Below are 26,396 nucleotides of genomic sequence, written 5' to 3'. Positions count from 1 at the left end.
GATAGGTGATTGGGTTTTATTCTATGGGCCATGCATTTCCAACTATTTTAATAGACAAATTCAGCACAGGACAGAATAAAAATCAGTGATGGCTTTCATTTATTTGCAAAGAAATAGCACTGAATGCTACCTACTGTGTACCTTTAAATCATAAATGACCTTGGTTTTCTTTTACTCTATTTTTTATTCTTGAGCATGACACTGACAAGGACTTTTTAATCCATCAGACAGTTTATAGACCCTTTCGTAGTCACAAGAAGCAAAAAGCATCTGACTAGAAGGGAATACATGGGGCAAGTTCCTTGCTGGCTATAATTTTGTTGTCATTTCAAGTATTGTGGTAGTATAATTGATGTGACAGGACTGGGCTTTAGACTCGGTCCCTTAGCTTGTGCTCACTTTCAGTTTTAGTCTCTCTCTGTCATTCATTTTGATTGGATAAGATTTAGGTGACAAACATATGCATACCTTTGAAGCTTAGAGTAAGCATACATAAAAATTCAATATTATCTGATTATATCATGTATATAAAACTTACAGCTCCATGGAAAAGGTAGTAATTGGTGTCACCTTACAATACAAGGTAGTATAGTGTGCTGATAGCATAGCCAGCAGGAGGCTCTTTTTTATTAATATTATAATTAAATGATTTTCTGGATAAAGGCCAAAAACAGATGAGAGTTGATTGTGCCTTGTCCACTGTTGCTTGGCACTATTAGCTGCATTTTCTAAAAAGAATTGACTTGACATCTTGTTTTTACAGGTTGTTATTGATGCCTTCAGATTGATCAATGCTAATATGATGGTCTTGGGACATGAACCAAGACAAACAACTTCAAATCTGGGTCACTTAAACAAGCCATCTATCCAGGTAAACTCAGTGTTGATAGTCCTGTGAATTGCAGGATCTTTCCAGCAATTTTGGGGGAAGGTGCCTAAAAACAGTAAGCTGTAAATTTATTGTTCTCTCTTTAGCATTTTTCTGCAAGCATTTGAAGTTGATGTGATTCATCAATAGAGTTATATATATGAAGAGTTTAAAGTTGGGCCCTAAATTAACTGAGCGTGAATGCCTGTATAATTAAATACTGCAAAGGTTAAAGTACTGATTTACCAAAATGCAAACTTTTAAAGTAACAATTGATGCCATACTGTGTGAGGCAAGATAGGTAAAAGGTTATCCATTTTCAGTAATGTAATTTAAAACATTCCTTATTAGCATGTCTGAGCTTTCTTAAATATAAATTATTCTGAAGCAAATTATGGAAAAAGTTTATTATATATTAATGATGTTGCCTTTCTGCTGTATGCATATAAAGTTTCTTGCTTAATATGTAATCTAGATTTAACATTGTATTATGTCTTAAAAAATCATTTTGAGATGATATAGTAATTTGGAGAAAAAATGGTGGAGTAGGAGATTCAGTGGATCGTTCGGTTGTTTCAACTATAATGCTTCCTCTGAGAATATTGTCTTGTATTTCTCTGCAAGCATTTGTGAAATTCAGCATTCAAAGTTTGGTTTCTAAAGTTGATGGTTTGACTAGTGAGACAAAAATGTTGGTCTTCAGTGAAGCAAACTTTTGTTTCAAGAAAAAGCTTCTGATCTGAAGAAAGTATTCTCAAGAGTGATTTATGCTTTTATCTGTGTCATTCTTCTGCCTCAGTGTCTTATCCTTTTTTCTCCCCAGAAAACTTTTTTCCCTTGCTATTCCCATGCATTCTAAAAGGCATGTGTTCTGGCACACAAGAGTCAAAATTCATAGAATCAGAGAATCGTTTTTTGTCTTCTGATCTATTACTTAAACAATCAAAGCAATATCTGCTAGATAAACATTCTAGGCAAAAGACAGTACGTTACTCATGGTAGGACAGACATAAGGGCTAAACTTCTACTGTAAGAGAAACGTCCTCTGGGAGACTCACCATACCCCTAGCTTTCAAAAGATCAGTTCCCTTTTATTACTTACACATTGAAATCCTTTTTTAAAATAATGATAATAAAATCCAATAGATAAACAGTTTCTGCTTCAGAAGATTGTTGTTTGACTTTTGATTTTTGAATTGGTAAAAAAAGTATGAACAGTAATGAGTATGAAATAACCGGTTAATACTCTTGATTGGATGTAGGCAAGCCTGTGCTTGCATATTTCAGGAGAATATCCTAACTGGGCTTTTCTGGACCATGTGTAATGACTCCTTTTGTAAACCCCTGTAGTATTGTTCAGCTTCATTATTTTAAGATCACTGTCACTATAGCATGGCATATTTTGGTCACAGGAGTTTTGGGTTTCTCTTGTTAGTGTTTTTTTGTTGTTGTTGGTTGGTTGGTTTTTTAATTTCCAAGTTGGTAGTGAGCTGTTGCAATGTCAGTGTTAGGCTAAAATCATGGCTTAAAATGAGACTGTCCTTAAGCACACACACACACTTTTTTTTTTTTTTTTTTTTTTTTTTTTTCCCTCTAAGGACTCAGTTTAGTTTTGCTTTTGTTCCGAGGTCATGAGTGCAGTTCTGACACAGTTGAGCTCAGCAGCAAACTTAACAGAGATTTCCACTAGGCAATAATTTCTGTTTCTTTCTCTGCCAGTAGTTTTAAGGTATTTCTTAATATCTTAGAAATAAATACCCCCTTTGTATCCCTTCATCCCTTTTTTGTCTTTTTTCTTGTTTTTCTTTATCAACAGCTTTTTACTTGCTTTTTGTCTGTGCATACAATTTGTAAGTCATGTTGGAATGACGGTTTCCATTTGAAACAAAATGCATGAAGAGCAAGGTTTACTTTAAAATGTAGAGCAAGTGTTTATTTTATGGGCTTCAATTTATTCTGTTGCAATTGCCAAACTACAACTTCTGTTCAGGGTTGAAGTGGAATGATTGTTTACCTTTTACATTTGTCAACTCTTTAAAAAAGTGATTTGGGAAGAGGGGAGGAAAGAGACAGGACAGTTGGAGAAAGTAAGGACAAATTTGCAAAGCTGAAAATTGGCTGAAGCTACTCTCTTTTTACTGTAGCTCAGAATATAAATGTGGAAAGGTTGGCAGTGGTTGTAAATATAAGTACTCAGCATTCTTTTATTTGTAACAGAGAGACTTATATTTTAGTAGATGAGATGGCCAAATTTACTGAGAGAGGTAAGATTTGAGAGAAATACCTGCACATATGTATCTATCAAAAGTTTGAAGGCGGTTAATCACTTTCTTCTATGATGGTTGTTACTTGTGGAACGAGTCTGTGCTTTAGAAACAGAAAGTATAACCACCAGTTGACAGACATTGAAAGATAGAAATAGGAACAGGTATATTTACCTGATATGTACCTATAGTCCGTGTTGTGCTTTTTTTTTTCTTTCCCTAAGTGATCTGAAGGTGGCTGTATTTAAATGAACTCTTCCTTTTGTTTCAATGGTGAGTAGATTTTATACAAACTTTCTCTGAATTTTACAGGCACTAATTCATGGACTAAACAGACATTACTACTCCATCACTATCAACTACAGGAAGAATGAACTAGAACAGAAGGTAATTGTTTTAGCTTCTATTCAGAGGACAAAGAATGCTGCTCAAACTACTTAAGAATTGTGGTAATATTCTAATTTAATTGCTGATACTTTAAGTAGTTGTTTTAACTCTACTGCAGTTCGTGGCTTTTCTTCCGTAAGAAAGCACTTAGATGTGTAGAATGATGATGAAACCTTTCAAAAACACATTCTAATATTCGTGTAAGTAGTTTGACAACATTTTTCTCCAGATGTCTTATGGGAAGTTCTCATGCTGTTCTCCACACTTAACAGGTTTGTGCAAAGTTTAATTTTCAGTGATTTAGGCTGAAAAAGTACCACCTCCATTAGGTTCTCACAGGCTGGAATTCCAGAATACTGAAGAATGTGTTTTCTGGAATGGATTTGTATAACCAAGGAGTCTCAGGTTTTTTATTGGCTATAATCACTTCAACAGTGTTTCTGGTTGGTATGGATAGAGCTCGCGAAGACTACACTGAGCATCAGGAAGTAGTGATGTCCTGCTTAACTCACAGGACACATTTCTTACTTTACACAAACTTTACACATTGCACAGAAAAAATACTGTTCAGTAACTGACAAAAAATACTCAGTTATGTCCTCAGTTATGACTATGCATGTTCATGGCTTTGTTACAGTTATACGTTGATCTCAGAGTTGGAATTTATAATGCAATGGTCAGAATGGTTTTCTTACTTAATTTTTACTTTTATAGGGCTAAGAATAATAAAAATAAAACCAATTTTGAATAATGGAAGAATAATATTGCAAATCAGGGAGCTGAAAGGAGTTTTCTTTGGAAGCAGCACATAGGATGAAATACCTGCTTTCATTCAGGTAGTAGGAATTGCAGGGTTTATAGGTTTTCAAAGACTTCTGTAGTAAATGTTTGCAAATTGAAGGCAAGCTGAAACTGTTTGCTGAAAGAATCTTCCCTACAGTGCTTGAGTGTGCGGAAAATAGGCAAAATAGGCTTTCCTTATGCATAAAAATCAGGAAATTACCTTTGTAGTTATTTCTTCGCTTTTTCAAGACTGTCAGAATGTCATCAGAGAGCCAAGTACATTTCAGATATTTCTAATAGTCCCTGCACTTATCACCATCAAAAATCTGTTTCATTTTATCATGTGGTTTTTAGGGCTCTTTACTTTGTAGGAGGACAAACACAAGTCATTCTTTGGTTGCTTTTGAAGTTCACTTCTTCACAACTGTGGCAGCTGCTTGCATACAGTTCAGGATAATCAGTGAAGCCTAAATAAATACCTCATACATTTAATCAAAGCATTAAAATATTTTTCAAGTTCATCAGAGGTCAGATCCTTTAACCATTCCTTATGTGGTAGCTAAAATATTCACCTTCCTGCTACCTCTTCAACAATACAATTGTGCATTCTCAGCCTCCAGCAAAAATACTGAATTACAAAAGAAAAGCATTACTGTCAGAATAAATGTGACCCTGGTGTATATGCCACATTTTCATGTTTAGAGTTCAAGAAGTTTGGTCTTTAAAACCTTAAAGAAAGCCTATTGTCTGCTTTAGCAGAATATTTGATTACTGTTGTTACTTAAACATTGCACGATCAATAATTTTTATTATACTCTTACTACTATAAATTAGACATCTGTGTAGTATTTTGAATGTATTTTATGATGCATGCTCTAAACAGTTTTTATTTTGCAGATGTTGCTAAATTTGCATAAGAAGAGTTGGATGGAAGGTTTGACACTGCAGGACTACAGTGAACACTGCAAACTCAATGAAACAGTAGTGAAGGAGATGTTAGAATTAGCTAAGAATTATAACAAGGTATTCCTATCCCATAATGATCTAACTGTAACTGTTTATGAAATGAAGAAAGTTATTACTTGATTTCAGAAGCAAAGGTAATTATCACAAGCTTTACTCAAAATGACTTGTAAAAGACTAGATGGTAAGAAGAAAACTATCACTGCAGAACTCTTTTAACCTTGGGGGTTAATCTGATTTGTATAATCTGCTTTCTGCAAAGAGTTTCTTGGGATTTGTTTAAATGAGGCACAAGCAGGGCTTTAATGGCCTTATGAAGATTGCTTCCCCCATTTATTAATCAACTATGTGAAGTTGCCTATTAACTTTTTAAAAAATACTATGATAGCTCTTCAGGCGTTTTCACCAAGGTTTTGCCACAAACTAGCAAAATGTTTAATTATGTGTTTTGCTTAGTAATTGGAGTAATCACATTGATTTTGTAGTTGTGCTTGGTGAAGAGAATTTCAGATTCCCATAGCTCAAAACTGATTGTATTGTTCATTCTTCTGTCAAGGACTATTTGACCAGACTTCAGTATAACAGAATAAGGTTGTTTATCAGTATTATTCCAGTAGATAGGTGGGTAGTAAATATTTAGAACTCATTCTGATGCCTAATTTCATGTTCTTTTTAAATAAAGAAATTATTATTGATGTTGTAAGAAAGAAGGATCACAGTTATTTGTGGTGTTTTAATACTGGCATTTACACTTAGAAATATTGTTTATAAATCGTAGATATCTGCAACTTTTCAATAAATAATAAGCTTGTCAGTCATTCTTGATAAATGGTATTTTTTTTTTTTAACTTCCAAGAAGTCCTTAAAAATAAAATTCAGTATTACATCCATTAGGTGAAGTTACTGGATTTACATAATACAGACTGTGTGTTTGAAAACAACAGGACATTATAAAAATATATTGACTCTAAACAGTATAAAATGTACTAGTGATCAAACTTCCAGTAGTTGAAACAATGTAGGTGACTTTTTTTTTTGCTCTACTAGTTTAATTATCTTCAGTTATCTTTACTGTCAATACTCCTCACTTTGCTTAAAAGTTTTATGAATACATCTTGCTTATCTGACAATAAAACCATTCATGAGTATTTACCTTCATCTTTTGTGCTAACACTTAGTAATTAAAACCATGTCTGCTGAAAACCTGAAGTAGCTTTCCTTTTGACTTCTGAAATGTGTTGCTGTTTGATTTTTCCTTTTTCTCTCTTTTTTTTTTCTTTTTTTTTGTGAAAGAGAATTATATTTGAGAATCTTGTGGTTGGGGGGAAAAAGTAAATGAAATCTGAAACACTGACCTTTTCTGTGTTTCGTTCACAGGCTGTTGAAGAAGAAGATAAGATGACACCTGAACAGCTGGCAATAAAAAATGTTGGCAAGCAGGTGAGGTGCGATGAATTAGAGTGAGGTGGAACGATACGCTTCGTTCATTCTAAATATTAATTTTCTTATATGTCTGTAGGTGATTTTAGTTCTACATGCAATATATTCTCAACTCTTTAAAGAATGAATTTATTTTTGCTGAAGATTGTTGTGTAAGGAACAAGGCTTTTGACCTTAGGTAATCTGCAGTGTATCTGCAAGTCATGTTCTACATGTGTTTATATTAGATACAGAGGAATAGTGTTGAGATTTCTTCCAATTTTTTTCCCTTTCCAAGGAGATACATAAAGATATCCTAGTCTGTTGTACTGTCAGAGAGACCAAAACCATGACGACTTTTAAAAAACAGTACTACTGAAAACAGATGGGGGTGTAGTTTCATACATTATCATGGCTAAAGAGCCAGCTCACCCCTGTCCTTGGTTCATGAAGACACTGTCAGTGCGTAGCTCCAGTATGCACATATGCAAGTAAGCTGCATTGCTTTGTATTGCTGTTGAAGCAAAACAGTTTAGGACCATAGCTGAAACTACTCAATTCATTCTATCCCTTTGCAAAGTAAGGATGTAGAGGACTTGACAGAAAACCATTTCTACATATCATTTTAACCTAAAGGTTGAGGAAACGTGCTTTGGTGGAGGAGAGAACAAAACAGCTTGGTAAAAGGTTGTGTTCAAAATTCAAGAGGGGCAATGAAAACAAAACAAACAAAAAACAACAACAACAAAAAAAAAGGCTTTAAAAATACTAAGCATGTCATTGAAGAACCAGTATATATTGTATTGTTAGTGGCAGTAGAAGAATGTAAAGGCTTCTGGATTGCTCTTATGTGTCAGCTACTAGCAGCTATGTCATAACACATCTGCACTATTGTTCAGTCACTTGTGTATTTCTGTAGCATTCAGAACAATAAAGTTTATGCACACCTACACATACATAAATATATATAATTAAACATTGCAACAAGGATTGTATTTTAAGAGTTTTGATGTCATCTCAAACATAACTGGAGTTTCATTCGTCTTTTAAATAATTACACATATGTGGGGGAAAATACCTATTTTGATGCAGTTCTTTATAAAGAAAAGCCATTTTTTCCTGATAAAATTACTAAATTTTTTTTTCTCTGCAACTTATATAGAAAATCTTGTAAACAGACAGCTGCTCGCAATAGGTATATTATGTAATTAGGATGCATTTGCTAAGAACAGAATATTGGAGAACTACATGATCTTTGAAAATGAATTATTTAAGAAAGCTTACATTTTATGGCATTCCTCACACTTTGATTTTCCAGTTCACTTTTACGTAAACTCAAATGAGTTCATTAGATTTTGACAATAATTCTTTTAAAGTAGTAGATAAAATTCCCATATGATAGCCTTCCATGTTTTCTTTACAAGCAAGAATGCTACAACAATGCAGCAGTAAAATTTAGAGATGTTTTTTAAACATGCCTGATAATTTTGCAGTATTTTCAGATTAATTACTTAATCTTGATTCTGAAAGTTATTTTAACGGTTTATGAATATAGTTAAGTTTTCAACCAGAAATAATGTAATTATTCTATGTGAATGCCCACAAGTGCGCACTCAATTGAGTAATAGTGTGTGGGAATGTGTATTTTCAGAATGCTGTTCAGGTTTAGCATTCTGTTTGTCAGAACATTTGAACATCTCATTGTGCATTTTCTTGATAGGTATAAATATGTTAATTTTCTCAGTCGACACAACTATTCAAAGACTGTGTTAGATAGTGCTTGAGGCTTTACAGGATTAGAATACATATTTGTACAAAGATCTGAAAACAAATTGCAGTGTACCAGAACTGAGATTAAAATATTGGACCTAGTGAGATATATAATGAATTCCACGTGTTGTGTTTTGTCCTTAAAACTCACAGCTGTCATGGTTACTCTTCAGATGCTGGATAAAAATTTCCTTCCTAAACCTATCCTCTGCTTCTCTGAGCGATAGTATGGACTAATTGTTTGGCAATTTAGTCATTTGCTAGGTCTTGTTAGAAAGGAAGATCTGAGAGCTTCACTGGCCTCTCTTCCTTAAGTCACAGCCTTCTTAGATATAAATGAAGTAACTGAAATCCTTCACAGAGATATGTTTTATTCATTTCTCGCATGCTATCCTTTTTATTTCAGGACCCCAAACGTCACTTAGAAGAACATGTGGATGTGCTGATGACTTCAAACATTGTCCAGTGTTTAGCTGCTATGTTGGATACAGTTGTATTTAAATAATCAATTTACTGTTTATGATGCTTTCTGTGTATATTTGTTTATCGTTTCTAATACTCACAAAACAGAGACTGCTGAGGCTATATTTGATTAAACAGAGACATCTGACTTCATTTGCAGTCTAAGTGCAGCTCAATAACACCTTTCAGTCTCTAATTGTGCAGTTGCTTCATTTTTTTTATGTCAGGGTCTTTACAGACTCCAAAGTAATTCAAGAACACATGTGCAAAAATGTATTACATTTTCATTTAATATTTTGGGAGAAAAATCAGTAGTACATATATATTTTGATCGTTGCAACATAATAAAAGTACATTTACAAGCCTGTCAAGTTCTGGAAGGCCTTTTTTGTGAAAGCGGGGGGAAGAGGGGAATCAATGGTGTAGGAAAAGTGCTGGTAAAACATATTTGTATCCACTGTAGAACTACTGAGATGTTAGTTGCTAGGACAGCAAAAAATCTCTAATGAAATTTGGCTTCCATTGATTGCCAAATACTCTTTTTAAGATTTTATATATACATATATACACACATATATAAAAGCGCTGAATTCCAAGGATATACAAAAAGCAAGTGCTGAAAATTATGATGACAGCTCCCTTTCAATATTATTCAAGCTGTAATATCCACAGAAGACAATTGACCTTAAGAAAATGAATTCAGTTATGCTGATAACTGAATCACACAACTCTCACCAGCGGTGTCATAAATAGCACTATTCTGAGAATAAACATTAAAGTGATGGGGGCTGCTGTAGGGTTATATGAACCCTCCCTCCTGTGAAAGAGGAGGTACATAAGATACAGATATATGGAAGGAGTCCCAACTGCAATGTGACATTTTAAACCTTTTCCATGGACTAGAAATGCTTATGGAAGGGCAGGTGGGTTGGCTGCTTGGTTTTAAGCAGACAAAGCCAAGTAACTGTGGTTGGGGAGTGACTGGGTTTTGGGCAGGGGTTGGGGGGGTGCATTTTAAGTATTGGAGGTGCTTAGGCAGATTTGGTTCTTTTGTCTGGGTGGAAGTGCTCTTTCTGTATCACTCATTCACAATATCTTAGTTGCTGGATTTTTTTTTTAAACTGCAACAGTTGTGACAGATAAATAGTTTAGAACTCATCTTTGTGTTAAAGATTTTAATTTATTTGACTTATTTGCATCATAAACAAATGGACCATAAATTTATGTCTTATTGTCCAGATTGTGCCCAGTACTTTCCTATTCATTTGTTCATTAACATTCAAACATTTTTCTTTTGTTTGGAATTTCTTATTTAGGCCTTCTACCATTTTAAAATAACTCTCTCTCAAAGTATATTTAGTGTGCATTTACTTCAGAGGGGAACATGCAGATTTTTGCAGCTGCCCTCCTTATGGCCTTCCCTCTGCCCCCACAGTAGGCAGCAGAGTATCAGACTGGGAAAATGGAGACGTACCAAACCATGTTTGATCTGCCTGCAGTTAAAATAAGTGGAAATGTTTCTGGCTGTTTGCGCTGAAAACCAGCGTATCACTGAGGAAGGTTGTATTTGGGCCCTGCCATTTGTCCAGTATATGCTTCTCTGCTGCACCTTGCAGAAAGACAGGGCAGGAGCTGATGGGAACCTGCAGCGGAGCTCTGCATCCCTGTGCTCCTGTATCACCAGGAGAGACATGGATATTTGGGGGGGGGTCATAGGTAACGTGGCACTGCAGAACTGGCAAGGAGCTATCGCAGTGCTGCAGTGTATGCATGCGAGAAAGGCCAGTGCAAGCTGGGAGCCAAAACAGTAAGTCTTGCACATTTTTCTAAATTTATTTTAACAAATGTACATCTTATGGAGGATAGCTGAAGGAAAGCTGCTGGAGATGTGGATCTCCTTAGTATGAGCTTGTGCTGTAATAGCCTGCTTTCTATCCAGTCCTTGGTTTGACTTGGAGGCACAATTTTCGATTTACTAAGATGTTTCATGAATAATCAAAAGGCTGGGTTTTGGGGCATCTTATTTTTGTTCAGTCCTTTAGGAGCTACACAGAGGGATTTGGAAGCGTGCACACATGCTGTAAGCTGAAAAGCAGCAGCCCATATACCATCCTGGAGGAAGAAAGGTTTTCAAGCAGCCACCTTCTGAGCCTCCAGCCGCAGCGGAGCAGACCTTCATTAGCAGCTTGACCCCTCATCACCTGTCAGCGCGAAGGATGGGCATATTGTATTAGCAAACCTCTCCTTCTTTCCATGACGATTCTGTAACACCACCTGCCATTGCATATCCCCCTATTATACCAGTTTAGGAGTTGTGCACTGAAGATTTTTGGCATATATTAACACTTCCATGTGATTGGCAGTACACCACTGAATTCATTGCAGCTCTGCATGTATATGGGTGTAGCAACATAATTCAGGGCAGCGTTTCCCAGGGTTTAGCTGTGTTTCGACCCATCTCCCGCCCATGTATCTAAATCCATTACCTTTCTATCGGTTTCAAGCAGAGAAATGCAAGGGTGGGCATGCTGGTGAAACAAGTGTCAGAAACAGTAGTTAGGGCTGATATTGATAAAACTATTTTCTTAGCGCTGAAAGGAGAAGGTAGAGTATGGGAAGTTGCCCGTGCTGTACCATGAGCCTGCGAGTATGATTACTTCCTCGCGTTTTGCCTAACAAAGGATTTTATTAGAATAATTTCCATGCAGAGGCTGTGTATGCCAGCCTTCCTGAAACACCACATCATTGAACAAGCGCACAGTTTTAAGCAACAGAAAAATTACAAAACGGCCGTGAGATTTGGGAGCATTGAAATACGCATTCTGACAAGCCATCCTGCTTTCTGCCTTCTCTGGATTTGACTTTGCGAAGTTTCGGCCTGGCTTCAGCTGATTACGTGTCTGGCTTGATTTTATTATGAGGTGGTCGGGGCCGCGGTAACAGTGAGCGGAATTGGAAGCCGGCTGCTGGTGTCAAGTGGAAAGAGGTGTGCTCCGTGACATACCTCAGGTCCACATCGCTAAGGGGAAAACACTATGAAAAATGAAACAGGAGAGCTCCTCCCGGAGAGGAAAAAAAAAAAAAAAAAAAAAAAAGAGAGAGAGAAAAAAAAAGGGTGATTCTGGAAACTCATCAGCTCGCCTGGGAAGGGGCACGGCGGGCAGCGGGGAGGCGGGCGGCCGAGTGTCCGGCGCGGAGCTCGCTGCGGGCCGCGCCGGGGCTCCCCCCGCTGAGGGACGGCGCTCGCCGTCCCCCGGAGATCGGGGGCCTTGCCCCCGCCCCTAAGCCCCGGGGAGCTCGGCTCGGCCCTTACGGGGCTGCCCGCGGGCCCCGGGGCTGCTCCCGCCGCCGGCCTCGATCCGCTCGCTGAGGGAGGGCCGTGGCGGCGCCGCTGCCGCGAGGCGAGGCGAGGCGAGGCAGCGGGTGACAAATGTATTACAAAAGCGCTCTCCCCTCCCAGCGCTGTCTGTGGGACTGAGTCACTGAGGGAAAACAGACACCGAGTGGAAAGCGATCCGGAGCCGGAGGGACGCCTTCTCCGCTGTTTTGCTGACGATCTGCGGCATTACAGCGCCCTGCTAAAATATTTATTTACTGGGGACCCGCAGACACCACGCCAGGGCAGCGCGGCCGCTGCTGACTGCGCAACTTCCAAGGGGAGACCCGCGGCCGCCGCGCTGGGGGCTCGGGAGGGGCGGGGGGCGCTCGCACTGACGGGGGGCTCCCGGCGAGGGGCTCCGGGCTCTCGGTGAGGGGCTCCCGGTCCCCGGTCGCCCCCGGCAGCGGGGCGAGCGCGGCGCCGCCCGGGTGAGCTGAGGGCAGCGGCGCCCGACCCCGCCGGCGGCCCCCGGACCCCCCCAGCCCGGCCCTCCCCCGGCACCCAGATGCGGGGGACAGGCGCGCAAGTATTTAGAGAAACGCGGGGCTTTTGGTTTATTTTGCAGCCGTAGTCAAAAATAAATAAATAAATAAAATAAATGAAAAATTATAAAAAAAATGCTGGAAAGGTCACATAATAATGAGCTCTTACAGCAAACACACTCTTCCCTTCCCCCTTCGCCTTCCTTCTATCTCACAATAAAATCATCTCCTTCAATTTGCCATGATCGTCGCGACCAGGAGCCAGGTGATTATCCTAATTAATGTCTATCTAATTAAATTACTGTCAGCGGTTAACCAATGGCAGAAGCCGTTTCATCCTCTCCGCAAGCAGCAAGATCAAAAGTGAGTCTTTCCTGATTGCTGCATAGTGTCAATTGGCCAATCTCTTCTCCCAGGGAAGGAAAAAAAAAAAAAAAAAAAAAAAAAAAAAAAAAGTAAATCAAACGTTTGGGAAGCATTTGGTGGATGAAGTGCTTTCTGTCTAGTGAGGGTCCCAGGATGTCTAGCTTCTGATACTGAGGAGCCCTTTCAGATCCAGGGACTGAAGGGTTATTACTGTGGTGCTAGAGCTATGCAGCTGGAGCATTGTCTTTCTCCCTCTATCATGCTCTCCAAGAAATTTCTCAATGTGAGCAGCAGTTACCCACATGCAGGCGGATCTGAGCTTGCCTTGCATGATCATCCCATTATCTCGACCACTGACAACCTGGAGAGAAGTTCACCTTTGAAAAAAATTACCAGGGGGATGACGAATCAGTCAGATACAGACAATTTTCCTGACTCCAAGGACACACCAGGGGACGTCCAGAGAAATAAACTCTCTCCCGTCTTGGACGGGGTCTCTGAGCTTCGTCACAGTTTCGATGGATCTGCTGCAGATCGCTATCTGCTCTCTCAGTCCAGCCAGCCCCAGTCTGCTGCCTCTGCTCCTAGTACCATGTTCCCTTACCCCGGCCAGCATGGACCTGCTCACCCAGCCTTCTCCATCGCCAGCCCCAGCCGCTACATGGCTCACCATCCTGTGATCACCAACGGAGCTTATAACAGCCTCCTGTCCAACTCTTCGCCGCAAGGCTACCCCACGGCGGGCTACCCTTACCCCCAGCAGTACGGCCATTCCTACCAAGGGGCGCCTTTCTACCAGTTCTCCTCCACCCAGCCGGGGCTCGTCCCCGGCAAGGCTCAGGTCTACCTGTGCAACAGGCCGCTCTGGCTGAAATTCCACCGGCACCAGACGGAGATGATCATCACGAAGCAGGGGAGGTAAGCCGCCGCGCGGACCCTCTCCGGGCGCCGGGGCTGCTCGGCCGGGGGAGCCGCCCGCTGCCGCCGCCGCCGCCCCGGGGGAGCCGCCCGCCGCCGGGGCCGGTGGTCGCCGGGGCCGGTCCCCTCCGGGGCAGCCCCCCCCCGGCTCCCCGCGCCCCTTCCCCGCGGAAAGCTCGACGTTTCGGGAGGGAGTTGCTTTGGATTTTTGGTTCCCGGTCGCTATCGGGAGCCGGGAGGATAATGCACAGCGGGCTGGCTCCTCTGCGTGTGCGTATCGCTGCCGCTGGCTTGCTTTCCTTCTTTCCTCTCTTTTTTTTCTTTTTTTTTTTTTCCTTTCCTTTTTATAGGCGCATGTTCCCTTTCCTAAGTTTTAATATTTCTGGTCTCGATCCCACGGCTCACTACAATATTTTTGTGGATGTAATTTTGGCGGATCCCAACCACTGGAGATTTCAGGGAGGCAAATGGGTTCCTTGCGGCAAGGCGGACACCAATGTACAAGGCAAGTTCCTCCAATTAACACTTTTCCCGACACATATGTAGGTGAGAATGATTAATTAAAGCCTTTGTGGACTGGCTCTAGCGACTTCTTAAACGAGAAAGGGCCAACGATGCTTTTTAGAAAAAAGAAAAGGAGGGTGGTGGAGAAAGTAAGAGGTGATCGGAAAACGCTGCTTTAATCCCGCTCGGTTAAATGAAGGCGGTTTCGGCAGAAAAATAGCGCTAACTTTAATGGGGTCCTTCGACCCCGCGTGCTGCTGCAGAGGCAGAACCAGGCTACATGCGAGACCCGTGATGTGGTGGTGTTTTTTGTTTCGCTTAGGAAACCGGGTGTACATGCACCCCGACTCCCCCAACACGGGAGCCCACTGGATGCGCCAGGAAATCTCCTTTGGGAAACTAAAACTTACAAACAATAAAGGAGCATCAAACAACAACGGGCAGGTCAGTGGGGGAACCGCAAAGGCTCCGTTAGGCTTTTTTTCTTTTTTCTTTTTTTTTTTTTTTTTTTTTGCTTTGCTGCTTCAGGCAGAATCCTGCACTCTCCAGTCGGATGTGTATATGCAATATATATAATAGTCCTTATTTTTAAAGACCGTGTCCCCAAACGAGGATAAAGGGGCGGCGGGGAGGGAGAGCCCTCGCGTCCTTTGCCGCGGGCATCACTGCCCCGTCCTGCTGCTCTAACCCCGCGGCCCCCTCCCTCCTCTTCCTCTGCCTGACAGATGGTGGTTCTGCAGTCCCTCCACAAGTACCAGCCCCGCCTGCATGTGGTGGAGGTGAACGAAGACGGGACGGAGGACACCAACCAGCCGGGCAGAGTGCAGACCTTCACCTTCCCCGAGACCCAGTTCATAGCGGTCACCGCCTACCAGAACACCGATGTAAAGAGCTCCCCGCTCCGGCCCCTTCGCGCTCCCTGCACGGCCCGGCCGCTGCTCCCGCTCCCCCGGGGCTTCGGCACCGGGAGACCGGGGCCTCCCCCCGCTCCCTTCCCATTTTGCCTCCGCGTTGTGCCCCGGGGCCGGGCCGGGATCCCGCCGGGAAGCTCCCGCTCGGCGGAGATCAATTGGCGAGGCCATCGATCGCACCGGGGCGAAGGAGCAGCTCCCTCGAATTAAACCCTCGTTACCGCCTTGGCCGCGTTTCGGCATGGCCGGGTGGCGGTGCCCCTCTCCCCGGTGACATATGTTCGGGCCGCGGTCCCGGGTTAATTATTTGGCTCGACGCGAGCCTCAACTCTCAGCTACCGCTCTGCGGGGCGTTTCGCCTCGTTTCTGGGTTTAAACACATTCACGGCCATGCGCTACGCGTAATTACACTTCTGAAAACATGGGGTTAAACGCGAATTTTTAGCGTGATTTTTAGAATAAAGCGAATCGTAAAATTCGATTTTTGGTATCTAGTAGCATGCCGCAGCTTCGTTTTTCGTGTTTCAAAGGCAATTTGACCGACTAGAGCGAAGCTCGGTGCTTTTAAAAGCGCGGTGGCTGCAGCAGAGTGCATTCTTCGTGCTTTTCACACTGTGCGCTCTGCTCCTCTGTTTCCCTAGATCACACAGCTGAAAATAGACCACAACCCTTTCGCCAAGGGCTTCCGAGACAATTATGACACGTAAGTAAAACCGCATTTTTCTTTCCCTTCTGCCGGCTGCGGGCACCCGTCAAGGGGAGAGGCTGGGGGGCGCGGGCAGCCTCCCCGCCACGCCGCCCCGGGCGAGGCCCCGCCGGAGCCCACTGCTTCTCTGCTCTCCTCAGGGCTGCGGGCACACAGGGGCTGCCCCATTTGGGGCTCAGCACATGCTGGGGGGCCCCCCGCACCCGGCCCCTTTCTTTGCGCCCCTTTCCAAGTTCGCGTTGAGTTGCGCGCAAGGGCCCCGCGCAAGGCGCGCTGTGCGCCCGCCGAGTTTGAATAAGCCCGGGCTCCGCAATCCCTGTGTCCAGAGCAAATTTTCTTTTCCGTCTCGTTTTGTTCCCCTCTGGGGTTGGAGCGTTTTTTTTTTTTTTTTTTTTTTTTTTTTTTTTTTCCGTATATATATTTTTTCTCCTTCCTTGCATCTGGGTGGAGCTAAAGGCTGCGAAGTTTTAATCGCGGTTTGTCCCCGCGCTGCCTCCCCCGCCCGCAGAACCGCCCGGGGGCTGCTGCCAGGGCCTGGCTGCTGTGGGGAGGCCGCCCCGGTCCCCGGGAGCCGAACGGGGACAGCCGGGCCCGGCTGCAGCAGCGCTGACGGCTGCGGCTCGCCCCGGCCCAGGGCATGGCCGGCGGGCACCTCCTGCCCACACACCCCCACAGCCAGCTTAGGGCGGGCGCAGGACGGCTCAGAGCCCCGAGGGGGCGGGCGGCCCTGGAGCTGCTCGGTCCCTCTGCAAGCCCCGGGGCCGCAGGACGGGGCCGAGCCCCTGAGGGAAGGATGAAACCTCCTCCTCCCTCTGGAGGCTGCAGCCGGGAGCAGCCTCCCACCCAGCGCCCCAGGCCGCGTGTAGCACCCGCGCCTGCTAAGGCCTCTCGCAGGGCTCCAGCTCCCCTCGGCAGCGGCATTTCGCTCTCAGGGGGGAAGCGACGCCGAGGCCTGAAGCAGCTCCAGAGGCTCCCGGGGCCGAGCAGCGGCTCTCCCCGAGGGGACCGCCCCGTCGGGCGGCCGCTGCGAGCCGCGAGGGGCCGAGCGCCGTGAGGGCAGCCCCATGATGTCGCTTCTTGTGCGGCCTCTGCAAGACCCGCGGCCTTCAGAGAGGGTTCGTGGCCTTCGCCCCCAGCCTCAAGTGCTTTTCCCTTTTTCAGAGGGGAAAAACTTTATAGGGCGTCACTTTACAGGAGACGGGGGGAGGGGGAAGCTTCAATGTTGTCTAGCACGTTGGATTTGTTTAAGGGCCAAGTTTATTTTGGATAAGAAATTCCAGGAGGCGTGGAGGGTTAATTAAAGCACAGTTTTAGCCTGAATTAAATACAGATAGTAGTTATTCATCCATTAAAGTTTTTATAATCGCAAATTGCAGCCCAGCATGGGAGAATTATATATAGGCCACGCAGGGAACACTAGATGCGTCTGGTTCTGCATTTCCTCCAGTAGGTGTTTAAAGATTAGCCTAATTTAAACCCAGTAAAATGTTGACGGTTCGTCTGCGACTCTCAATAATAAGTGTTAAACAGGCGCTATAACGCCGCAGCCCGCCGCTCCCGCTGCTCGCTGCACACGCCCGGGTTGCCTGTGGCGCACACGGCGGGACCGGTCAGCGTGTGACGGAGCGGGGATTTCAAGCCCTGGGCTGAGAGCAGGAAGCCCCTGGGCTAACAGCAAGCACCCCCTGGTCCCAAAGAGCAGCTTGCCGTGCCCTCCCCGGCTAGGGCCCTGTCTCCCGGCCCCACCGAGGGCGGCGGCGCCCGCCCGTGCCCCCGACGGCGGCGCCCACCCAGCCCTGTCCCCTTCTCTCCGGCAGGATCTACACGGGCTGCGATATGGACCGGCTGACGCCGTCTCCCAACGACTCGCCCCGCTCGCAGATCGTGCCCGGGGCCCGCTACGCCATGGCCGGCTCCTTCCTCCAGGACCAGTTCGTGAGTAACTACGCCAAGTCCCGCTTCCACCCCGGGGCAGGAGCCGGCCCGGGGCCCGGCGCCGACCGCAGCGTGCCCCACACCAACGGGCTGCTCTCCCCACAGCAAGCCGAGGACCCGGGGGCCCCGTCGCCGCAGCGCTGGTTCGTCGCCCCCGCCAACAACCGCCTCGACTTCGCCGCCTCCGCCTACGACACGGCCACCGACTTCGCCGGCAACGCGGCCACGCTGCTTTCCTACGCGGCGGCCGGCGTCAAGGCGCTGCCGCTGCAGGCGGCCGGCTGCGCGGGGCGGCCGCTGGGCTACTACGCCGACCCGTCGGGCTGGGGGGCGCGCAGCCCCCCGCAGTACTGCAGCAAGTCGGGCTCGGTGCTCTCCTGCTGGCCCAACAGCGCGGCGGCAGCGCGCATGGCCGCCGGCAACCCCTACCTGGGGGAGGAGGCGGAGAGCCTGGCCCCCGAGCGGTCCCCCTTGCCGGGCGCCGAGGACTCCAAGCCCAAAGATTTGTCCGACTCCAGCTGGATCGAGACGCCGTCGTCCATTAAGTCCATCGACTCCACCGATTCTGGGATTTACGAGCAGGCCAAAAGGCGGCGGATCTCCCCGTCGGACACCCCGGTGTCCGAGAGCTCCTCGCCCCTCAAGAGCGAGGTGCTCACCCAGCGGGACTGCGAAAAGACCTGCGCCAAGGACATCGGCTACTACGGCTTCTACTCGCACAGCTAGGCGCGGCCCGCCGCCGGCCCCGCCGTCCTTTTGCACAATAACTCCTCCGCGGTTAGCGCACTGACCCCCGCCCCTAGCTGCCCCATCCGTTCCCCCGGCCCGGCCCGGCTCGGCACGGCCCGGCCCGGCGGGGAGGCGGGCAGGGAGGCAGGCAGGAGGCCGAGCCGCCCTCCCCGCCCGCCCCGCGAGGCCCGGCGGAGCCCCGGGGGCGCGGACGGCCCCGCCGCGGGCGCCCCCCCCGCGCCTCCGAGCCCCGCCGGTCAGTAGGATGTGTAGACTCTCTCCAGCCGTACAGCGCTTCCTTCCTTTTACCACGGATGGATACTAGGGGATGGTAGTAATAGTGGGGAAAAAGAGCCTGTGAAATGCCTGTACATAGGGTTCTAATTTATTACTTTCCTTTGGGTTTGTTTCCTATTTGTTCGGATTTTTTTTTCTTTCTCTTTACTTTTGTTTTCACTGTTAAGTCGCAAAACTTAGATCTTGTTTAAATCCCCTCACTCTCCCCCCGCCTCCCCTCCCCAGGTGAACACTCTTTCTAAACGCCTCTGGAAATGCTGAGCGCCCCGTAGCCGTACAGCGAGTAATGGGTTTCTCACTTTCCCCGCAATTCCTCGCATGAAATAATTACGCACTGCCCTGGGCTAACACAGCTACGGAATAGCTGAGCTTTCCCTTCAAAAGACCAGAAATACGTCTCGTAGGAAAGTCGATTAAAGTAGCATGACGCCTTCCAAAAGCAAAATTAACTGCCTCTGTATTTTTTTCTTTAAAAGGAATAGCTCGACATCAGCAATATTATTATTTTTGTGGTATTCCTCCCCCCACCCCATCGCCCCCAAGTGCCAAATCCATTACTGGTCCCTGCAGGTGCCAAATATGCTGACAAACTCTTTTCAAATTTCTTTGCAGTTTTTCCCCTCTTTCTTTATATTGCTGTAAATCTTTGTAATGAATAATCTAAAAAAGAAAAAAAAAAAAGAAAAAAAAAAAGATATAGACGACTGAATTGTTGGTAACCATAGTGTAGTCCAGTGAAGATGAATTGTGAGTTGTATATTTTACTGCATTTAGTTTTGGAATTGACTTTTTCATAAAGTAGCTAACCGAGATCTGACTTCCTGGGGAATAAAGTGCACATCGAAAGTAAGAGCGCTCTTTCCTGTAAACCTCTGATTCTGGCAGTGACGGAGAAGTAATATCCCTCCAGGTCTCCCCCCCGGCGAAGCAGAATAGTAAGTCTTCGAATTTTGAGTAGCAAATCTATACGATTAACGCATTTTTATATGAAACACAACTGCAAACTGAAATATGCATCGGGCTAAATATTCAGTCTAGGTTACACTCGACGGGGAAGTTTCCTAATAGAAATTCAGGGTCATAAACGTGTGTATATTTTTGACTCTTCTGTAAATCGAATGTTGTGATTTTTATATTTGTTCTGTTATGTCCGTGGAACTGAATAATTTATACAAGTACCTGCTCCATTGAGAAATGTTTCGGTTTTTGCCCGTTTGTATCGTCTGTGTATAACAAGTAAAATAAACCTGGCAAAACGCTCACCTCGTCTCGGGACGCCGCTTGGCAGCGAGGGCGCCGGGGCTCGCCCCCTCCCGGCCCGGCGCTGCCGGCCGGAGGAGGACAAGGAGGAGGAAGAGGAGGAGGAGGAGGAGGAGGGACGGCTCGGGGGGTGCGGGTCTCCCTGCTTGCCCCGACCGCGCCCCGGAGCAGAGGTGAGGGGGGCGGCTGGGTGAGGACCGCCGCTGCCCCCTCAGGGAGAGGCGGGGAGACGGGCCGGGTGAGGCGCCTCGTCTGTGGGGGCCGGGACGTTAGGGCAGGTGTGAGGGGTGACACGGCGAGTTTGGGAAGCCGCCGCCGGGGCCTTTGGTGCCGGTATCGACCCTCACGGCCCGGCCGCCCGCGCTGGGCTGCGGCTGAAGTGATGGCGGCGGCGGCCTCGTCGGGCAGGGCGGGAAGCGGCCGGGCCGTGAGGGAGGAGAGGGCCCGCGGTGAAGCGCTCCCCACTTACCCCCCCCCGCAACTGCTCCCGGGTCCCGGTGCCCCCTCGGCATCGCGGCGAGGGGCCGTCGAGGTGTAACACACGAACAAAACTCGTCCCTCTTTCCCCGCCGTCGACCGCTGCCCCCTCCGTCCCGTCACGCAGCCCTGAGGGGCGCCTCCGCCGTGAGCCCGCCGCCGCCGGGCCCGCAGGAGCCCCCCGCCGCGTCCCCTCAGCCCCTGAGGCGGGGGCTCGCTGCCTCCTGCCCGGCGGGTTGCGGCCCGGGGGGCCGGGGCGAGCACCGAGCGCCTGGAAGGGCTGAGCAAAACCCCCGCCTGAGAGCCAGTGGTTAACGCTGTTCCGTAACTATCTCGACAGGACGCTATAAATCCCTAACTCTTTCTGCGGGAGAGTGGAAGAGGTAAAGGCTGCAGAAGTAAAAAAAGGCTATTTCCTGTCGGTAGGTCCGTTTATTATTACTTATTTTTATTATTATCGCCACCATTAGAGATGCAGGAGTGTATCTGCCATACACGCGTTTGCTAACGCGTTAAAATACCTGCATAAACCTAGAATCAAAGCTGCGGTTTTTGACCCAGGGTATGTAAGTGATAATATACTTGCAGTTTAGTTAAAGCAAAACCCCGAGTTTGAATTTGTGAGACCAGCAACTAATTGCATGAATTTTACATGAAGTATAATTTGTGTTATTATTCTAGCCGTGCTGAGCGGGTTTTTAATTTAATTATTCGGGAAAATAATCTACTCAACTGCCCTTTCTTTGCCTTACTGAAATTACACAAAATCAAGCTCCGAGCAAGACGATCCCTAGAAAGTAATTCAAAGTTCCTATCGGTAATACTTTCCACGATATTTCCCATTAATGCTATATCCCATGTAATATGGTGAGTTACGCTCTGCAGATTTTGCACGAGTACTCTATGCATATTTGATGACACATTGCATATTTTAACAAGGTTTTTAATGACTGATTGAAATGTTTGCTAAGATATTTTTTAAGAGCTGGAGGAGAAATGGTTGCGGAAAATGTGTGTAATAGAATAGTGATAAGGATGGGAGGGTTTTGATTGACAGTATGAGGAAGCAGATGGATGACTAGGTAGGTCAGAGGTAAAGATGCCTTTGACAGCTTTTTAAGTTCCTTTGGCCATTTTGGTCCAATGAATCATGCAAAACATGTGTACATTACTAAACTGATGTCTCTGCATCGTTTACTGTTGGAATCCTTATCTCTTCAAACCCACCCTAACCTTCTTTCATCACCACTTGACGTGCTATGTCTAAACTAGATTGCAAGATCCTAAGAAGGCAAGAATCTGTCTTGTATTACTTGTCAGCAAAAAAAAAAAAAAAAAAAAAAAAAAAAAAAAAATCATGTAAACCTATGGAGCTAGAAGAACAACCGCGACAGATTGGCAGAATAGGCGTAAGGTGGGACACGTTCTTCTTAATTTTCGCTGTCTGGTCATCACTCCCCTCCCCTAGGTAGTGCTCGAGGGAACTGTGGTGAACAATGATTCCCCCCCCCCCCCCCTAACTGGCATAAATCTGAATAAGTCTGATAAGAGACCTAATTGCATAATTTTACTTATAACATTATGCAGTGAGTTCTGTTGCTATAGTTAAAATGGTTTTATTTGCAGTCTGCGTTTTCAGGTGCTTTGTATGTCCCTCATAAATTATTTTGTCAACTGGAAATGCTGTGTTTTATCCCTGTGAAAGGTTACTGTTTTTGGAAGTCTTATTTAAATTACATAGGAGAATTTTAAAATCACTCAGACACAAAAATAGAATGCATGTGTATTGGGAAAAGCAGAAAAAAGGATTTTGCATGGAAGTATGCTTTCCAGGTACTGCTTCTGTGCAAACTGTACACAAGGTTTCGTTTTAAGTATTAAAACTTGTCATGAATGTGGTCTCCAGTGGGGAATGTGTGACTAGCTAAGATACAGGGACAAAGTCAAAGGAAAAAAAAAAATGAAATAGCGGAGTGATAAGTAGATAGAAGGCAGCAGACTGTTCGCATTCAGTACCCTGTTTTTTTCAGCTAATATGTTTGTAGCAGGTCTAGAGAGCCACGCAGTTTACTGATAACATTTCATGGATTTATCAGAATGCATATTAATTTGGGAATGCACAAACAAAAACACCTCTTATTTCAAGACCACAATCACTTGAGAGCCTTCTATTTGTTCAGATATGTGTATCTGAAACATATATATCTCTTTGAAAAGCATATATATCTTTGTATCTAGAAATTTTAATCATAGGTAATATTGTCCTTCTTATAAAGGTAGAATAATCATTGATGCATAAAGATCCAAAGCTGCCGTTCCTGATAAGGTATAACTTTTGGCCTGATAAAATATGTTACACAATAAAATCTGTGATGTTTTATTCATGTTACCACTGCAATTCCTCCGGGTTGCTGTGTTTCTAACACTAAGGGGCTGATACATGTACGAATGATCTTGTTGGTCCTAAGCTGACTTTTTTAGGTGATTTTTTTTTTTTTTTCCAAAATTAAAGGCAGAATGGATGAAGACTTCAGCTACATTCCTTCTGTGTAAACTATAATATTAGACTGTATTAACAGGCATTTATTTCTTAAGCTTTAAATAAGAAACAGCTGGTAATGACTTTGAATCTGTTTTAAGAGACATTTTAGGTAAAATGTTGATAGCTTGTAAATGTGTATTCCTGCCTTAGTCTCTGATCGTGCATGCAAGTTCATATGTGTGAATAACGTAAAGTAAGAGGTCAGTCCTACAAAGACTATTCACTTGTCTAAAAATTCACAGACATAAATGTTTTCAGGATCAAGGCCTTTTTCAATAATTGTGATATTCGTGTACCTTGAAGTGACTGACTAATTTAGAATACACTTAATAATTTGATTTTTTTTTTTTAATATAGTAGAAACAGTGCGTTGATGAGTTACCAAAGCGCATCAGACAAGCTTCCACTTCAGTCATTTGTAATACCTTTTTGGGGGGCTTGTTTGGGTATTTTTTTTAAATTAATTTTAATTTTCTAGTGCTACTCCTAAATTAAACTTATTTTTAGAAGTCACATCTTAATTTCTATAGGCCATGCTACAGAATTCACTTTTTTTAAGTAGGCTTCTTCCATGGAGTGTATTTTATCCCAAAGCAGATAATACTGGTCTGGGACTGAAACTTTGAATTGAGAGGAAAATTTAGGTTGCTGAAAGGTGTCCTAGTTTAGATGGAGACACCCACCCACCAGGAATTAAACTGAAATCACAAATGTAAGTTAAGGAACACTTTTAGTGATTGATTAACACCCTGCTTACAGCTTACTTACCTTTGTGGAAATGTTTGCTGAAGGGCAGACGTTGATTATTGGGGATAGACAACAACCAGACCATCTGATCTCCATCCTCTGCGGCTCTCCTGTTGGAGATGCTGAGGAAATGTGGTGGTCACTCCTTGGCTATGAGGAAAGCTGGGGCTCATCCACACATGCTGCTATATCTCCTGGGAATCCCATCTCAGTGCCTTGCAGCAGCACTGCCCTTCTTGCCCATTGTTATGTGAGTGGTGCCCACATTTCATTAGGTCAGATCTGTGGTGTAACGCCACAGAGGAATATCTGCTCACCACACTATGTCCGTTTTCAGCAAACTATTAAAGCATCTCCCCCTTCTTGGTGTTTCCACCACCTTATCCCTGTACTTCTAAAGCACCTTAAGCTTGGTAGAAGCTCCCTTCTGGTAGCTCAGTTTACTTTTCTGTTGTGTTAGCAGAAGGGGGCATTTGACTTGGATGAGATGCAAGGTACTGAGTAAGAGGTGAAAGGTTTTGCTTCATATTGACAGCTCATGAGTCAAGCTATTGAAAACACCACATGTAAGTGACAAGGGGTAGGGGCATTTTTCAAAGTCACTGAATGGTTTAGTAGCCTATGTTGAGAAATGCTGCACATTTCACCGAGAAACCTGCAGTGCTTCTGAGTTCGGAGTTATGCCCACCCTTTTGACAGTTTTAGCCTTGGACACCTCATTGAGCAGTTATTTCAGATATTAATTGAGGATTGGGGTTTGTTGCTGAACTGTGGGCAGAGTACCACAGATTAAATCCTCAACTGGTGCAAAATTATGTTATTTCCTTGGTTCAGTAGATCAGTACTGATTTGTGTCATCTGATTGTTTCCTCTTGTGTTGAGATACAGCCCAAAGCAGGGGCAGTTTGATGGAATGAACAGGGCCAGGTATTACTTTGATATATGTATTTTTTTCTCCTATATTAAAAGAATTTCAAAAAAAAAAAAAAAAAGACCAAATGCTATCTTATTGTACTTGCATTTTTAATTACCTCTGTTTTGATTATAAGAATAATTGAAGCTTTATTTCTGCTTATTGTCAAAGTTGATTTTGATGCCTTAATTGTCTTCATAGATAGATCAAAACCTGTTTGGCTAGTGCATGTTATGCAAGGATTTGTCCCCTTTTTAGGGGCAATATTTATGCCAAGAGGATTCCTTTAGTACTGAAGAAGTGTTCAGAAGCTGAATGGAAGGAAATTAATCAGGTATTTTCAGTCCTTCTTATATCTGTCAAAAATTTGGTAATGTCCGTATCCTTTTTTTCACACATTTTGCAGTCTTATCTAGAGTCGCTCTTTTTCTTTTCTCTTAAATAGGATAAAAAACCTGAGATTAACATTCAGTGCTGTATTTTTAAACATTTCAGTGTTCCAGCTGATGTATTTCCATATATTGTTCACTTACAATTTTTCTCTGATCACTGATATCAATTAACTGTATTTAAAATCTGTTTTTTCTTATAGCAGTCTGATTCATTTTTATAGGTAGACCTAAACTTAAGTAGCATGAAGTGTAACAACAGAAATGGAAAGTGGGACTTGAAAATTCAGTATAAAATTTACTGGAAGAACATATGGATGAAAGATTGCTTCAGGAGTTCGTTTCCCTGTATGCCATTTAGATGGGTGTAACTTGAAAGGCCCAAATCCACGGTAGTCCATTAGCAGTATACGCTCGTTTTCCAAATACTTTATAACCAGAGAAACAACACAAATAGTCCTGTGATAGTGTAAAGTTTAGCAGATAGATGCACAGATGTCTTTGCAGGATGAGGACCTAAGTCTGTTTTTCTTTAGTAGTGTTATCTGCTGTGGGTTTTGGGGTGTTTTTTCCCCTTGGTAATGAAAATGCAGTTCTGTCACCATGGTCAGATTTCCCATCGACAGCAGGACAAGGGCAATGCCGGTGTTAAATACACACTCTGCTAAACAGTAATTGTATTTAATTTTGACTATAGCTTGATGTATACAGCTGTCTCAGGGAGATTGTGCAGCTCTGTGTACCCGACTCTTTCCCTAAGGTTGGGTTTGCTCAGCTAAGCACCTCGAAGTAGCTTGGATGGAAATGGTGCTGTTGTGGGGGAAACATTGGCCGGTGGTGCAAGGGCAGGGCTGCAGCAAGCCAGACGGTCCCTCTTGCAGGCAGTGGGTTGACCCATAACACAAAACCCACCCCCAGAGAGTTG

At 44.5% G+C, this 26,396-nt stretch overlaps 2 protein-coding genes and 1 long non-coding RNA gene across 7 annotated transcripts in view; 2 read left to right on the top strand and 1 right to left on the bottom strand.

Moving 5' to 3' along the window:
* PSMD14 (proteasome 26S subunit, non-ATPase 14) overlaps positions 1–9,283 on the top strand; it is a 45,750-nt gene extending 36,467 nt beyond the window's left edge. For all 4 annotated transcript variants that reach the window (XM_084524214.1, XM_084524215.1, XM_084524217.1 and 1 more), the window contains 5 exons: positions 764–871; positions 3,445–3,519; positions 5,200–5,325; positions 6,643–6,705; positions 8,861–9,283. In XM_084524214.1, coding sequence (XP_084380340.1) covers positions 764–871; positions 3,445–3,519; positions 5,200–5,325; positions 6,643–6,705; positions 8,861–8,959 — 471 coding nt within the window. In that variant the 3' untranslated portion in view covers positions 8,960–9,283. The remainder of the gene's footprint in view (positions 1–763; positions 872–3,444; positions 3,520–5,199; positions 5,326–6,642; positions 6,706–8,860) is intronic.
* A 1,445-nt stretch (positions 9,284–10,728) lies between these two features.
* On the bottom strand, positions 10,729–20,539 carry LOC311439019. Its single transcript, XR_014694509.1, has 2 exons — positions 20,407–20,539; positions 10,729–11,117 (listed from the first exon to the last, which is right to left on the bottom strand). It is a non-coding gene; the product is annotated as an uncharacterized lncRNA (long non-coding RNA).
* On the top strand, positions 12,940–18,953 carry TBR1 (T-box brain transcription factor 1). 2 transcript variants are annotated; one of them, XM_084524213.1, is made up of 7 exons: positions 12,940–14,061; positions 14,412–14,566; positions 14,888–15,009; positions 15,291–15,449; positions 16,118–16,179; positions 18,000–18,117; positions 18,223–18,953. In XM_084524213.1, exons 1-7 carry the CDS (start codon positions 13,370–13,372, stop codon positions 18,841–18,843), a joined length of 1,929 nt encoding a protein of 642 aa, XP_084380339.1. In that variant the 5' UTR covers positions 12,940–13,369; the 3' UTR covers positions 18,844–18,953. The 2 variants fall into 2 exon arrangements, with proteins under 2 accessions (XP_084380339.1, XP_084380338.1); XM_084524212.1 differs by having other exon boundaries at positions 18,000–18,953.
* Positions 20,540–26,396: the final 5,857 nt, after the last annotated feature.

This window comes from Aythya ferina (genome assembly GCF_964211825.1).
Source record: "Aythya ferina genome assembly, chromosome: 6".
NCBI classification, from domain to species: Eukaryota; Metazoa; Chordata; class Aves; order Anseriformes; family Anatidae; genus Aythya; species Aythya ferina.
This window is presented reverse-complemented; position numbering and strand designations above follow the sequence as displayed.

Excerpts from the sequence above, each read along its gene's own strand:
- TBR1 (XM_084524212.1), top strand. The coding sequence starts at position 13,370 with ATGCAGCTGGAGCATTGTCTTTCTCCCTCTATCATGCTCTCCAAGAAA. Across the intron at positions 15,450-16,117 it reads CCGCCTACCAGAACACCGAT|ATCACACAGCTGAAAATAGA; the intron begins GTAAAGAGCTCC and ends CTGTTTCCCTAG. Across the intron at positions 16,180-17,999 it reads TTCCGAGACAATTATGACAC|GATCTACACGGGCTGCGATA; the intron begins GTAAGTAAAACC and ends TCTCTCCGGCAG.